This window comes from Panthera onca, chromosome E1 (genome assembly GCF_046562875.1).
Source record: "Panthera onca isolate mPanOnc1 chromosome E1, mPanOnc1 haplotype 2, whole genome shotgun sequence".
Taxonomy (NCBI): domain Eukaryota; kingdom Metazoa; phylum Chordata; class Mammalia; order Carnivora; family Felidae; genus Panthera; species Panthera onca.
This window is the reverse complement of record NC_138352.1, coordinates 16,910,667-16,926,945: the sequence shown is the minus strand read 5'-3', so window position 1 is coordinate 16,926,945 and position 16,279 is coordinate 16,910,667. Positions and strand designations below refer to the sequence as shown.

General features: G+C 56.3%; 1 protein-coding gene across 7 annotated transcripts in view; it reads right to left on the bottom strand.

The window, feature by feature from the left end:
- Positions 1 to 3,134, bottom strand: part of SPNS3 (SPNS lysolipid transporter 3, sphingosine-1-phosphate (putative)) — a 34,412-nt gene extending 31,278 nt beyond the window's left edge. For all 7 annotated transcript variants that reach the window (XM_081791140.1, XM_081791141.1, XM_081791142.1 and 4 more), the window contains exons 1-2: positions 2,669 to 3,134; positions 517 to 582 (exon numbers count right to left, since the gene is read on the bottom strand). In XM_081791140.1, the coding sequence (XP_081647266.1) occupies positions 517 to 582; positions 2,669 to 2,879 (277 nt within the window). In that variant the 5' untranslated portion in view covers positions 2,880 to 3,134. The remainder of the gene's footprint in view (positions 1 to 516; positions 583 to 2,668) is intronic.
- Between the last annotated feature and the right edge of the window lie 13,145 nt (positions 3,135 to 16,279).

The following is a 16,279-nucleotide window of genomic DNA, read 5'->3' as shown; positions in this document are numbered from 1 at the left end:
TGGGGACACGTGTGTGTCACTGTGGATGGAAGGTGTGTCTGGTCCCCACCCCTGGACTGTAGGCCCCGTGGGCCCAAACCCCATCTGAACACATGTGGGAAGTATGTCTGTCTGTCTGTCTGAGTTCCGGGGGCCAGATTCTTCAGGCCCACAGGGGAAAGCACGTGTCGGGATTTCTCAACCCCAGCCTGTCTCTGGCCCCAGCCGGGCTACATAGGCACAAGAGAGCACGCCGCAGTCATGATCTGAAGCTCAGGGGCCTCCTCCAGCCGTCCTCCCCGCTCCTGCAGTGCCTCCGCTCAAACCCGAAGGCTCCGCTCAGGCACCGGGCCTACCTCCTCCCTTCTCCTACCCACACTGCCCTCGCGCCCAGCACCACCCTTCCTCAGCGTCCCCTCCTTTGTGCCGGGGGGACTCAGCGGGGCTCAGCCTGGCCCCCATTTCCCAGCAGCTGGAACTAGGCCCCTCCCCAGCATGAGCCCAGGGCCCCAGCACCACCAGGGACTCACCCCTTACCTGTCTGAAGCAAACCAGCACAGCTATCACTGATCTGAAAAAACTTCTGTACGTCCAGCAGCACGCCTGTGGACAGACGGACAGCGCTCAGGAAATGGGGAGTGGCCCGCAGGGCTTCTAAGGGCAGCTGCCCCTGCGTCTGGGACAGGGCCCCAGCGGGCCAGCACAGGGGGTGACTCGGGGCCCACGGTTCTCTTCCTCTCTGTCCCACACGCACGTACAACCACACGCGCACACAGATAGGGGAGCACGTCCACACGCCCGGGAGCACATATCGCAGAGGCCCAAGTGTGTGTACGCATTCGGACACGAATGCACGCGCACACTGACACGTGCACAGAGAGGCACCCACGTGTCCCACACACGCGTGCCAACATGCCATCATCGTCAGAGTGACGGGAGGCTCCCCGCGGCTGCACAGCTGCTCACTCAGACTACCGGTGGGTATTTTTGTTTCTGTTTTGTTTCCTTTTAATTTGTAGAGAGAAAAAGAGCGCGCAAGCAGGGGAGAGGGGCAGAGGGAGAGAGAATCGAGGGCAGGCTCCAGGCTCAGCGCAGAGCCAGATGCAGGGTTCGATCCCACGACCCTGGGGTCACCACCTGAGCGGAGAATCAAGAGTCAGATGCTCAGGTGACTGAGCCACCCGGGCCCCCCTAGACCACGGTGTTAACGGAAGTCCCTGGGACTGCAAGGTCGCAGCCCTGCTCGGGTACGCGCACCCATGCGTGAGCATAGGCATGCAGAGACACGTGTGCACACGCGTGTTCTTCCAGACGCATGAGCAGACAGTCACGACAGTGCATGTGAGCGCTTCAGAGACAGGCCCCACTCAGGTCCTCCTACCCCCAGCAGCCCCGGGCACCTCTCCGCATGGTTTCACTTCTCCAGGCCTCCTCCGTCCGGTCCCTGAGGCCAGAGGAAGTGCCCACTAGGAAAGGGCTCCCCAGCCTGCAGGCCTGCAGGACTCCACACCGGTGACTGACCCGCCCCCAGGCCCTGCACCCCTGCCCGGCCTCGGGCCCTCCACTCAAACCCTCAGCCCCCTTAGCCCCGGACTGGCCCCCTGTCTTGTTTGCACCAATCTGAGCATCTGAGCATAGTCCCCGCCCCCGCACCCGACCCAAAAAATCATCCGTGGCTCCCCATTGCCTCAGCAGAAAGCCCCAGCTCCCAGCCTGGCAACCAAGGAGCCGTGATCTGGCAACAAGACTCTTTTAGAACAGTTCCCCACGCTCCCCTCGTCAGCTCTGACCACACCACACACTTCGGCCCCTGTGGGCCTTGGCCCACGCTGACCCTTCACCCAATGCCCCCCCCCCCCCACCTGCCGGCTCCCTGTCTTGCCGATTTGCTCGTCCTTCAAGACCCAACCCGAGTGCCCCCTCCTCTGGGTCCCGCCGGAGCCCTCAGTCACCGTCCTGGGGCCACCCCGCTGACGTCCCTCCTGCCCTGTCCTGTGCTGCTGTGTCCTGTGATCCTCTGAGCTCCGCCCCCTGAGCCCCCCAGGCCGGCCTGTGAGTCCCTCTGCCTTGCAGGAGTCCCGGTGACGAGCTCCCCGCCTCTGCCCCTCAAGGTGGCCATTCTGGAGCTCAGGAACCACCAGGCCGACCCCTCCCCCGGGTCTCCAAGCCTGTAGTTAATGTTCCTTCAGCCAGTCGTGAATGAGCCCTTGATGCAGAGAGAAAAGGTTAAATCTGGAAGAATGAAGGAATGAATGAGTCCGTGAATGTGCCAGTAACAGGCAGAACAGGGTAGCCCCGGGGCCTCCAAGAAGGAAGTAAGAAAGTGCAAGGTTTGCACACAGCCCGCTGGCCCAGAAATGCCCGGCTATTCTGGGCCAGGCTGCCGGCCTGCCGTCCACACCCTCACGGGGCACCCCCAGAGCCTCCGGGCCTTCGCCCTGCTGCCCTCACCCACCACACCTGTGTGCATACACCCCGTTTGGGGCTGAATTGGGAACTCGATGCCTCCCTCCCCGGTTCGGGCCTGGCTGAAACCGCCCGCCCCCCCTCCAGGGGTGAGAGCGGCTGGGACGTCTCCACGAGAAGACAGTTTGCTGGACGGTGGGTGCCGTGCGTCCACAGCGCCAGCAGGTGGCCGGGAGCCGTGAGTGACAGCAGGTGCAGCCCGGGACGCCCTCCCCGCCCTCACCTGGGATGATGAACCAGTGCATGTAGTTCAGGAGGTTGACATAGCACAGCACCGCGGCGGCCGCGTGAGCTCTCCAGAGGGGCAGGCTCCAAGGGGCGGATGTGGTCCGAGGGGCGCACGGTCCCAAGCCCGAGGCCCCGGGGAGACCGCCTGGCCCCGGGGACGGCCCCTGAGGCCCCTCCGGCCCGGGCTCCCCGCACTCCGCGGACATGCCCCCAGCCTCACCCGCCTGTAGCTCCTGTCCCGGGACGAAGGCGCATCAGCTCTGCACCGACTCACTTCCTGTGGTTTCCCAGCGTCCTGACCTCAGAACAGCAGCCCCAACTGCACAGGTTCCTCCTGAGCCCACTGCGGCCTCGCCGGCGAGGTTTCACCACCCCAGACTCTGAGGCCCGCGAGGGACCCACCCTGGGGGACGGGACGTTATGGTCCCTTGACCCGGCCTGCAGCTTCAGTGGCCGCAGTGAGGAAGCGAGATGGGACAGGAAGTGAGAGGGCTCTCCAAAAGAGGGTCTGGCTGCCCAGACAAGACACGGGCTGCGAGTGCGGGAGGTGAACGGGGTCACATCAGGAAGGCTGGGTACCGGCCAGGCGAGAAGCCCCAGCAGGACTGTGCACGAGGCCACCACCTGCTCCGGGCTGGTGCCCCACCTGGAGAAACGAAGGTGGCAGAGGGGCGCGTACAGGAGGGCAGCCTGTATCTGTCGTAGATACAAAACCCAGGGGGACGTTGTGATGAGGGGCGAGATATCAGCAGGGTCTCAAAGCGTCTCTTTACAGTTTATGAGTAGCGGGGTGCAGAGGGAGTAACCACACCACATGGGAATCAGGCGACATCTCAACCAAGGGTCGAGTTAACACCACCAACCAGGTCAGGGGTGTCGTGCTCCTCCACGTGAGGCCCCGAGCAGGCCAACGTCACCTAAGGGTGACCACATCTAATGAGGAAACGTCACACCCGAATTGAGGCACGCTATGTTTTTAATACACTGTGTTTTAGGAAAGTTTTAGCAAAATCGAGCAGAAGGTTCAGAGGTTTCCTGTATACCCAGCCCCCACACATGCAGAGGGGGACATCGGTCAGAACTGATGAACCCACGGTGACACCATCACCCAAAGTCCACCCCTTACGTTAGGGTTCACTCGATGTCGTACATCCTGGAGTTCAGACAAATGTATGATGTGCACCCACTCTCATAGTATCACACAGAGAAGTTACATTGCCCTAAAAATCCTCTGTGCTCTGCCTCCCGCCCTGCCCACCGCTGACAACCACTACTGTGTTTACTGTCCCCATAGTTGTGCCTCTTCCAGAAAGCTGTAGAGTCAGAATCACACAGCATGGAGGCTCTTCAGACGGGCTTCTCCACGTAGCAAAATGCATTTAAGGTGCTTTTATGTCTTTTTAGGGCTTGAGACTCATCCTTTTCTGTGCTGAATAATATTCCACTGTCTGGATGGGCCAGGGTTCATTTATCCGTTCGTCTACTGAAGGACATCTTGGTTGATCGCAAGGTTTGGCAATTTAAATAAAGCTGCCCAAATCATCTGTGTGCGAGTTTTTGCGGGCACTGAAGTTTCGACTCCTTTGGGTAAGGCTGGTGATTGCTGGATTGTATGCTAACTGTACAGAACACTTTGTTTTGTTTTGTTTTTAAGGAACTGCGGTATTCAAAAGTGTCAAAGTCATAAAAGACTTAGGAAGGCGGAGGGATTGTTTCAGAAAAGGAGATGAAGATCAGCGCATACACGAGACTGTGTCCTGCCCTGGAGAGAAGGGCACGTTCTTGGATACACTGTATCCTCTCCTGGAGAGAAGGGAACTTCTTGGATACACTGTGTCCTCTCCTGGAGAGAAGGGAACTTCTTGGATACACTGTGTCCTCTCCTGGAGAGAAGGGAACTTCTTGGATACACTGTGTCCTCTCCTGGAGAGAAGGGAACTTCTTGGATACACTGTGTCCTCTCCTGGAGAGAAGGGCACGTTCTTGGTTACACTGTGTCCTCTCCTGGAGAGAAGGGCACGTTCTTGGATACACTGTGTCCTCTCCTGGAGAGAAGGGCACGTTCTTGGATACACTGTGTCCTCTCCTGGAGAGAAGGGCACGTTCTTGGATCAGCTGATGAGATTGGAACTCAGAAGGCAGACCAGGAAGAAATACGCCAGCATCCAATGAACTGAAGTTGATAACTGTGCTGTGGTTACGTCCATGAAGCCCTTCTACTGAAGTGTTTACGGGTAACGGGCCACCGTGTAGGCACCTTACTATCAAGTTGTTCAGGAAAAAATTAAGAGACGGTAAGAAAGCAAATGGGACAAAATGGGTAACGACTTTGTGGGTTTTGGGGCGCCTGGGTGGCTCGGTCGGTTGAGTGTCCAACTTTGGCTCGGGTGATGATCTCGCAGTTTGTGAGTTCGAGCCCCACATCGGGCTCTGCGCTGACAGCTCGGAGTCTGAAGCCTGCTTCCGATTCTGTGTCTCCCTCTCTCTCTGCTCCTCCCCTGCTCGCACTGTCTCTCTGTCTCTCAAAAATAAACATTAAAAAAAATTAAAAACTTAAAAAAAAATAAGCGGCCGACTTGAACAGGTATCTCCGAAGAAGTCGTACAAATGGCCAACGTGCACATGAAAAGATGCTCGCTTTCACCAGTCATTAAGGAAATGCCGATCAAAACCACAATGAGGGGCACCTCGGGGGCTCAGTCGGTTAGGGTGTCCAACTCTTGATTTCGGCTCCGGCCATGATCTCACAGTTCATGAGATCAAGCCCCATGTCGGACTCTGCACTGAGAGCTCAGAGCCTGCTTGGGATTCTCTCTCTCTGTCTGTCTGCCCCTCTGTCTCTCTGCCTCTCTCTCTCTCTCTCCAAATAAATAAGTAAACTTACAAAAAACCAGAATGAGAAACCAGTTCATATCCACTGAGATGACCAGAATTTAAAAAAAAAAAAAAAATCTAATTAAAAAAAAAAAGAAAGAACAGAACAAGTTTGGTGAGGATGTGGGGGAAACAAGACCCTCATACGTTGCTGGTGGGAAGGGGAAATGGCTCAGCCTCTGTGGAAAACAAGAGGCTTAGAATTCAAACTTAGAATTACCCTACGACCAGCAGTCCTCTTTGTAGGTATAAACTCGGCAGGATCGAAAACAGGGACTCAAGCGAACGAATGTCCGTAGAAACGCTATTCCTTATTTGCAACATGCGGAAACAACCCCAACGCCCATCAGCTTACAAACGGGCGAACCGAATTCGGTGTGTGAGCGCAACAAAGCAAAGGGTTGAGGTCCTGATCTCAGCTACCGTGCCCACCCTCGAAAACACCGTGCTAAGGGAAAGAAGCCAGACGCAGGAGGTCACACGCTGTAGGATTCCATTTATACGAAATATCCTGAGTAGGTAAGTCCCCAGAAGCAGAAAGCAGACCTGTCCTTGCCAGCGGCCGGGAGGGACAGGAAATGCTTCGTGGGTTCGAAGTCTCCTCTGGGGGGTGAAACATTTTGGAGCCAGACAGAGGTGACACCGAAAGCACCAAATGCCACTGAAGTGTGTGCCTCGAAATGCTTAAGATGTTATGTGAATTTCGCTTCAACTTTTTAAGAGAAGTCCAAGCAGGGGCGCCTGGGTGTCTCAGGCAGTTGAGCATCCAGCTCTTGATTTCAGCTCAGCTCGTGATCCCAGGGCCGTGGGCTCAAGCCCTGATCCAGGGTCTGTGCTGAGGGTGTGGTGTGGAGCCTGCTTGGAATTCTGTCTCTCTCTGTGACCCTCTCCCCCACTCATGCTCTCTCTCTCTCAAAAATAAAATTAAAAATAAAAATAAATAAAAAATTAAAGCAAACCAAGAAAGAGCCAGTCTGGAGACATGACGAGAATGTGAGCTTTGCATCCTGAGAGGCCAGGGTTCAAATTCCAATTTTGCTTCTTCCGAGCCTTGTGTCTAAGGCAAATCCTCGGCCTCTCTGGGCGCTGTGTGTCTAAGGCAAGTCCTCGACCTCTCTGGGCGCTGTGTGTCTAAGGCAAGTCCTCGACCTGTCTGGGCGCTGTGTGTCTAAGGCAAGTCCTCGACCTCTCTGGGCGCTGTGTGTCTAAGGCAAGTCCTCGACCTCTCTGGGCGCTGTGTGTCTAAGGCAAGTCCTCGACCTCTCTGGGCGCTGTGTGTCTAAGGCAAGTCCTCGACCTCTCTGGGCGACAGAAGGTCAATTGAGCCCAACAACCGAGACAAGTGCAGCCTTCCCCTCGGGGCCAGGGAGGGGAGGCTGGCCTCTATTATTGCTGTCAGGGTGAGGCTCACCCTCCCGCCCCAGGGGGTGGTCCTGGGGAAACAAGGAGGGCTGGGAAGCAGGTGCTCCAGCAAGAGCTCCCACAGCCCCACGGCTAAGGGCCTGTCTGAGCCCCGGCCATCTGTTCTTAGGCCTGACTCAGCTCTCTGTGCCTCAGTTTCCTTACCTGTAAAATGGGGTAATAACAGAACACAGCTCCTAACCTGCTATGATTGCCGTGCTGTAAACAAGGTGACGTGTGAAAAATGCCCAGAACTTTGCCTATTGAGGAAGCGCTGTGGGGTTTCCCTGGCACACGTACGGGGGACTTTGGTCCCGGCCCCGCCCTCAGAGACCAGTGGCATCCTCGGGTATGAGTGTGAGAGTACACACGGAGGTGCACACACTCGTGCAAGGCACACAAGACCTTTGCCCCTTGTGAGCGCGAGACGGGGCTGCTCACGGTCGCCCCGCTCCAGAGTCCAGCCCTCACTAGGCAAGGCCGGGACGCCACCCCTCCAAGGACACGGGATTTGTCCCCAGGGGGTTCTGTGCCCGGAGGCCAGCAGGGCGACACAGTCACAGATGTTCGGGTAAGGCCCGGGTTCCAGCACCGTGAGGTACCACCGGGACGCGGCCCAGCCACAGTCGTAGAGACACAGAAGGGACACTGGGCGGGGGCCCGTGCTTCACAGGGACAGCGCTTCCGTTTGGGAAGGTGGAGAAGTCCTGGGGACGGGTGGCCGTGGCGGTTTCGCTGGTGAATGAGCCCCATGCCCCTGAGCCGAACACCTAAAAGTGGTTCAGGTGGGAGCACCTGCGTGGCATCCGACTTCGGCTCAGGTCAGGATCTCACGGCTCATGGGTTCGAGCCCCACGTGGGGCTCTGTGCTGACAGCTCAGAGCCTGCTTGGGATTCTCTCTGTCTCTCTCTCTCTGACCCTCCCCCACTTGAGCTCTCTCCATCTCCCTCTCTCTGTGTCTCAAAAACAAATTAACGTTTATTTATTTTTGAGACACAGAGAGAGACAGAGCATGAACGGGGGAGAGTCAGAGAGAGGGAGACACAGAATCCGAAACAGGCTCCAGGCTCTGAGCGGTCAGCACAGAGCCCGACACGGGGCTCGAACTCACAGACCGTGAGATCATGACCTGAGCCGAGGTTGGACGCTCAACCAACTGAGCCATCCAGGCGCCCCAAAACAAATAAACTTTAAAAATGATTAAAATGGTAAGTTTTATTTTGTGTATGTTTCGCCGCAATTAAAACGAGTAAATGCGGTATCACACTATCCGAAAAAGCGGTGACATTCTGGACTCCAGGTTTCAGGGGACTGGTCGGATAAGTGATGGAGCCCCCGACTGCTTCCCGTCCTGTTGGTCTGCGTTGGTCTGAAGTGTGCCCGGGATATGGCAGTGACGTGTCCATCAGAGAGTACGAAAAGCATGTGCAGTATGACCCCACTGGGGTAAAAATTATAAAAGTGAATACAAAAAAGCCTTAGGAGTTGGCCGGTCACAATCCCCTCGGCTGTTTGTCCCCATAAACTCTGACGAATGCAGTTTATTTGGGATTATCTTCAGCACAGGCCCTTCCAGAGGGGTTCCCGTTGGAGTGTGAATTTACTGGCTGTCCCAGCTCAGAGTCTCTCCTGCGCCCAGTGAGGCGTCGGCCATCGGGACCGTAGTCATCTGCAGGCTCGACCGGGGCCGGAGGGATCACTTCCAAGGGGGCTCGCTCACAGGGCTGGCAGGCTGGATCTGGTGCTTGGCTGCTCTCCCGGCAGCGTCTGAGCGTCCTCGGGCTGTGGTGTGTGTCCTCGAGTGTCACAGCGTGGTGGCCAGTGTCCTCCAGTGCCTCGCAAGACCTCTCCTCTGGGCCACCCGGGCCAGCCCGGCTCGCTGTGGGAGGGGACCGCAGAGGGCATGCATGACCACAGGAGGGATGCTCCCCGGAGACCGGCTTGCAGGCTGGTGAGCACGCCTTCGCCTGGAGGCTGTCATCCGACTGGTAAGAAGGTTCACGCGTGTCTTTCCCCCAGGACCCACCGGCCAGGGGAACCCACGTGCCCCCCCCCCCCCCAGCTGCCAGAGACGCCCAGGGCGGGCAGGGTGGGGGATTGTGAGTGAGGAAGATGGGCAAGGGAAGCGGCCTGCGTGTGAGCAAGCCCCTGCCACAGCCGGCCAACCGGCGCAGTGCCGCCTGAGAGGGTGGCACTCTCCCCCCGGGGAAAAGGGGCGTCACTGGACCCTTCATGATCGGAGGGCTTGACAAGTGCCTGGTGTGGATTCCCCTCTGGGTCTAGCAGGTGGCAGATGCCAGCAGCTGTCCTGAGCCGAAGCCCCCAGCTAGCAGGAGGCGTGGGGACAGAGAGCCGCTGAGCACGGGAGCCCAAGCCCAGGGGAGCCTCGCTGAGCTCCACGCGGTTCAAAAAGCCCCAGGAGCGTGCGCCGCCCGCGGACCCGGTTTCCATAGCGACACCCTGTGGCCGCACGAGGTAACTGCGGGCACGAACGGCGCCTGCCGCGCTGGGCCCTCTAGACTCCGGGTCGCTCGGTCACTCACTCGGGGGCTCTTGCTAATGAGGCGGTAGCAAGCAGGGCCTGATGGGAAACCCCGCGTCATGACCTTGTGGACACGGAACCGACCACCTGCATGGTGCGTGCACACGGGGACCACCGTGGAAGGGCGCACCCCAAGGGGTTCATGGCACTCGTCCCAGCTCACAGAATTACAGATGATTTTTTTCCCCTTCTCCTTTCCTTTTCTTTTCTTTTCTTTTTTTTTTTTTTTTTTTTTTTTTTTTTTACTTTCTTTCCATACAGCCGATAATGACATTTGCAAATAGCACCTACCATGCGCTGGGCGCTGCAACCCCCATGGATTGGGTGTGACGATTATGCGGACTTTTCAGGTGAGGACACGGGCACGAAGACTGAGTGAGGGCCCCGTCTGGCTCTAAATGTGCTCCTATCCCTGGAAATCTACCTTCTTGTCTTCTATGTACCAATCTTTCTGTAATAGCATTTAAAAAAGGACAAGTAGAGGCATGCAGAGTTTTTAGAATCACACACAAAATAACGCAATGGGTATACGTTAACTAACTTGGATTGAAATTTAAAAGTAAACTAAAAAACATAATGTGGGGCGCCTGGGTGGCTCAGTCGGCTGAGCGTCTGACTTCAGCACATTTATGATCTCGCGGTTTGTGGGTTCGTGGGTTCGTGGTTTCGAGCCCCGTGTCGGGCCCTGTGCTCACAGCCGGGAGCCCGGAGCCCGCTTCGGATTCTGGGTCTCCCTCTCTCTCTGCCCCTCCCCCACTCAACTCTCTCTCTCAAAAATAAACATTAAAATTTTTTTTAAAAACAATGCAATGGAACAAAACAAAGCGTGCTTGACTATGTGCTGCACCTGCCTATGGGTCACCTATGGGACACCTCCTATGGGTCACCTCCTCCAGGAAGCCTGCGGGCTTGGTTCAGTGCTTATTTTTTGTCATACTTACGGCTCATTTTGGGGATTTTCTGTTTCCCCCACCGGTCAGCAAACCCTTCAAGGGAGAGGCGATGTGTGAGCCCTTTCCGCCTCCCCCGGGGTCTGGCCCGGGAGACTTGACCAGAGCAGGAAGGCAGACAGGCGTTCTGAATGAGTGAATGAACCTTGCTTCTCAGGCCGGCAGCCGCACAGCCTGGGAGTAATGGTAGGTCTCCATTTCCACAAAGGTGTTTTTGTCGCTCTAGCCTTGACCAGAAAAATAGCTAGAACTCTGTCGCTTTTTGGTTTTTTTGTTTTGTTTTGTTTTTTAATTTTTTTTTTAACGTTTATTATTTTTGAGACAGAGAGAGACAGAGCATGAATGGGGGAGGGTCAGAGAGAGAGAGGGAGACACAGAATCTGAAACAGGCTCCAGGCTCCGAGCTGTCAGCCCAGAGCCCGACGCGGGGCTCGAACCCACGGACCGCAAGATCGTGACCTGAGCCGAAGTCGGACGCTTAACCGACTGAGCCACCCAGGCACCCCAAGAGACAATTTTTTAATGTGTTATTTTAGTTTTTGAGAGACAGAGACAGAGACAGAGTTTGAGCAGGGAAGGGGCAGAGAGAAAGAGAGAGAGAGAGAGAGAGAGAGAGAGAGAGAAGGAGAGAATCAGAAGCAGGCTCCAGGCTCTGAGCCATCAGCACAGAGCCCCATGCGGGACTGGAACTCACCAAGGCGAGATCAGGACCTGAGCCGAAGTCGGACGCTCAACCGACTGAGCCACCCAGGCGCCCCACTCTGTCACTTTTTGAAAGCAGGACCCCACACACTTTCTCGGGGACCGTGCAGAGGGAGTCTTGTTTGTGCAAGGATGTCTCCCCAGTATACTGCACTCAGGCTCTCTCTGCACACAGGGGCGTCTCTCTGTGGGTGGGGGAGGGGGGGGCGACAGCTAAAGGTCATAGGGCATGTTCTAAAGTTGACCGTGGTGATGGCTGCACATCTCTGAATAGACCAAAAAGAAAACCACCTGAACTGTACATTTTGTATATTTATTTTTGAATTCTGCATTTTATTTACTTTTTATTTTTTTTTAACATTTATTCATTTTTGAGAGACAGAGAGAGAGAGAGGGAGCATGAATGGGGGAGGGACAGAGAGAGAGGGAGACACAGAATCGGAAGCGGGCTCCAGGCTCCGAGCTGTACCACCAGTGTCACAGAGCGTGGCACTCGGGCCGAGCTCAGTCACGTCCCGATAGGGAGAGGGAGGCATTGCTGTGTGGTTTCAGGCGGGTCAGTGCTGTTCTCTGAACCCTCTCCGTGGAATAAAGCCATGTGCCTGGGGGCGCCTGGGTGGCTCGGTCAGTTAAGCCTCCGACATCAGCTCAGGTCATGATCTCCCAGTCTGTGAGTTCGAGCCCCGCGTCGGGCTCTGGGCTGACAGCTCGGAGCTTGGAGCCTGCTTCCGACTCTGTGTCTCCTTCTCTCTCTGCCCCTTCCCTGCTCATGCTCTGTCTCTCTCTCAAAAATAAAAGTAAACATAAAAAAAATTAAAAAAAAAAAAAAAAAGCCGTGTGCCGGGCTCAGCTCTTTGCTTCTGAAGATGAGTCAGCCTTTAAGGGGCGCTGGAGGTGGGGTGAACAGAGACCACCAGGTGTCGCCAGACACCAAGACGAGCCCCTCCTTCGCCCACAGCAGTTCCCCGGGAGTCTGGACATCAACTCGCCACTGAGACAGGCTCCGGGAACACCGGAGTCAGCGCGTGCCTCCCGGGGTCGACCCCGAAGTGGGGGGTCTCCACGGCTCCAGGGACTCCGCCAGCCAGGCAAGGACCAAAGGACTGGACCCCAGGTTATCTCTGGGCCTCAGTCTTCCCATCTGCCCGTTGGGCATAGACTTGCCACCCAGGTTCTTCTGGTTCAGACCCCTTCTCCGTGGCGGCATTGGGGCGGGATGAAGGAGCCCTGGAAAGGAGAAGGGGGTCCGCCTTTGTTCCCTCTGCCTCATGGGGCAGGGACATGTCCTTCCCGGGGGGCGTTCCTGGTGCGCTCACATTCAACGAGAAGTCGTCTCTGACAGGGCACAGCTTTGCCATTATGCCCGTGGTGGAAGCCATCACAGCCCGAGGAATCCCTCTCGGGGGAGCCAGGGAGGTCCTGGGGGAGGGGAAATGTGTTCTTCTAAAGAAGTGAATGTCAAAACCATTCTGAGCTCAGAGTTCAACCAAAACAGGCCATCGGCCAGACCTGCCAACAGGCCACAGTCTGCAGACCGACCCCTGGTTGAGAGGAAACCCCACGACGGCCCCCTCGGGGTCCCTGGCATCTGTTCGCAGAAGAGCCTCAGAGACAGTCAGCCACCTGCCCGAGGCCTTCACTGTCTCCATTCAGATAAAACACACACACGTATGTCAGCAACTGGGGTGCGCGAGGTCAGGGGAGATCGGTTCGGGCTCTGGGAGACGGGGCCAGGGCCAGGGGCGAAACGCCAGGGGCTGCAGGGCGACACATCCCAAGAGCCCGAACCTTCGGTGAGAATGAAGTCCACTGCACGTGAGGATCCATCATGCCTCTTGTGAGGACCCCCACCCTCGTCCTGATCCCTCCCAGCCCCAGGAGAGAAGGGGTCCCCCTTCCAGTGGCACATTCGGACCCCGGGCCAAGGAAAGACGTGGGAACACAGCCCCCGGTCCTTGTCAAACACGGAGGGCAAGCGGGCGCCCGGGGAAGGATGAGACAGGTGACTTAGCAGGCGTTCGCATACACCTCAGCTTTGTGGAAATGGAACCCACGTGCCGCATGATTTCACCCGCTGGAGTTTTCTCATCGGTGCTTTTGAGTACATTCAGTTCTGCAGCTCACCACAATGAACTGCGAAACACAGTATCGCTGCGGGGCCCCGGGGTGGCTCGGTGGGTCGAGTGGCTGACTCTTGTGTTTGGCTCAGGTCACGATCTCACGGTTTGCGGGTTCAAGCCCCGCGTCCGGCTGCTCGCTGAGAGCGGAGTCTGCTTGGGATTCTCTCTCTCTGCCCCTCCCCTGCTCCTGCTGTCTTTCTCTAAACTAAAATAATATATATATTTAAATTTTTTTAAAAATTTTTTTTAATGTTTATTTATTTTTGAGAGAGAGAGAGAGACACGGACAGAGCACAAGTGGGAAGGGGCATAGAAAGAGGGAGACACAGAATCCAAAGCAGACTCCAGGCTCTGAGCTGTCAGCACAGAGCCCGATGTGGGGCTTGAACCCACAAACCGTGAGATCATGACCTGAGCTGAAGTCAGACGCTCAACCAACTGAGCCACTCAGGCGCCCCTATTTAAAAATTTTTAATTAAGAATATGTCATCACTGCAAAAGCAAAAATAACCGCTCCCCCCCCCCGGCAGCCCTCCCTTCCATCCCCCCACCCACCCCACCCCACCCCACCCCCGGCAGCCACCCCGTCTGCTTCCCACCTCTACAGAGTGGCCCGTTCTGGACGATTCATATAGATGGAGTCAGACAGGAAGTGGCCCCTGGTGCCTGGCTTCTCCTGCCAAGCACGGTGTTTCCGAGGCTCGTGCGTGCCGATGCGTGGACCGGGACCTCGTTCTTCTGACGGCGGGACCGTCCGGATGGTGCACCGTCCGGACAGAACCACAATTTGTGTATCTGCCCACCTGTTGACGGACCTTTGGGTTGTTTCCTGCTTTGGTCCATTACGAGTGATGCTGTTATGAACACTTATGCCCAAGTCGCTGGGTGAACCTATGTTTTCAGTGACTTTGGCCTGTGCCGGGACGTAGACCTCCATGCTCAGCGGCTGGGGACCCCCCCCCCCCCGGTGTCTTCCAGCGCGTCTGTGCCCTCTGTGTCCCTTGTCTCCCGTCTTTGGGGTTCCAGCCGTCCCGGTGGGTGGGAAGTGGGACCTCAGCGTGGATGTATGCACTTCCCTGACGGCTCATGATGCTGAACATCTTTTCAAGTAGTTGTGCCTTCCTCAGAGAAACGTCTGTTCAAATCCTCACCCATTTTAAAATGGGGTTGCCTTTTTACTGTTACGTCCGACGGGTCCTTTGTACATTCTGGACAGAAATCCCTTCTCAGGCGCATGACTTGCAAACATCTTCTCCCGTGGCCAGATCCTTCCACTTTCTGGGTGTCTGCTTTATGTTTTAAGGATCCAGGATCAGGTAATACAACTTGAAAACCATTTCCGCTTACTAGATCGTTCCTGTAACCATGATGTGGACCCTCTTGTTTTCCCTCACAAATATTTTCTCTGTTAAATAATATTTTGTTTGTTATTTATTTTTTTTAATGTTTATGTTGCAGGGGTGGGGAGGAGGGGAGAGAAAGAAAGAGCACAAACAGGGGAGGGGCAGAGAGAGGGAGAGTCCCAAGCAGGCTCCGTGATGTCAGCACAGAGCCTGATGCAGGGCTCAGTCCCACGAACCGTGAGATCATGACCTGAGCCGAAGTTGGACGCTTAACCAACCGAGCCACCCAGGTGCCCCTTTTGTTTGATATTTATGGAGATACACTGGCTTTCTTTTGGTTAGTGTTTTCTGTTTACTTTCAACCTTTTATATCCTTGTTTTAGGGCTTTCTTTCTTTCTTTCTTTCTTTCTTTCTTTCATTCTTTCTTTCTTTCTAGAGAGCCAGCAAGAGCAGGGGGAGGGGCAGAAGGAGAGGGTTCCAAGCAGGTTCCATGCCCAGTGTAGAGCCCAACACGGGGCTCAAAGCCACAGCCCGGGGATCATGACCTGAGCAGAAATCAAGAGTTGGACGCGTAACTGGACTGAGCCACCAGGCGCCCCTGAATCTGAACTCTTTTTAAACCCAGTCTGACAGCTGATGTGGCCCAGTTGGTGGCCTCACAATGACGGTGACTCAGGCTAATCAGCAGTGCCCACACTCCGCCAGGAGCTGGCCAGGGTGAGGGAAAAGAAACTGCTGTTTATCCAAGTGTGTCCCACAGGTGGCCTTGCTCAAGGCTCACACTGTGTCTCCTGTTTCACGGAGAGAGATCAGGGTTCTGCCCAGCGAAGTCACTCAAAGTCACCCAGCTAGTAAGTGGCAGAGTCGGGGCTGTCCCTGGGCTCCAGACCCCGTCCCCACCATCGGCAGGGGCAGCCGGAGCCCTCCCAGAGTGGGCAGAAATCCAGCTGTCCCAGAGTGACAGAGAAGGAAACAGGTTTCCAGGCAAAGGGAACAGTCACAACCTGATGCCAAGGTGCGTCAAGGTCAAAGGGTGGCGTCCCTTCCCATGTAACCGAGCCACCCACAGGTGTGGAAAAACCTGTGCCCACCCGACCCCACCCCCCCTGCATTTCTCCTGCCCATGACATGCACGGTAGGGTCAGGCTGAGAGCTTCCAGAGAAATCTGGGAAACATGATTCGTTCCTGTCCCACTGATGTGCAGGGGGGAGGTTTAGCAGCCACTCAGTGGGAAGGGGGTCCTGAGCTTTTGCCAATCACGTGCTATGAGTACACCCACCATGCCAAACTATCAACGTCACTAAGCACACACACTGGGAAGATGCACAAACAATCCACTCTCACAAGCCGGGGACAGCCAACTCCGGCCCACCACCCTGCTTCCCTGCCTGAGAAGTCTGCCAAAGGGGGGGGGTGGGGAACGCTGCTGGAGGCTGTGCCCTCCCATGGGGCAGAGATAGTTCATGCCTTCCTCCCCGACCCCCTCCTCCCCTTCTCCTCCTCCCTCCCCCTTCTCCCCTCCCCCCTCCTCCCCTCCCCCTCCTCCCCTCCCCCCTCCTTCCCTCCCCCCTCCTTCCCTCCCCCCTCCTCCCCTCCTTCACTCCTCCCCTCCTCCCCTACCCCTCCTCCCCTACACTTTCCTCCCCTCGTCCCCTCCCACTACTCCCCCTC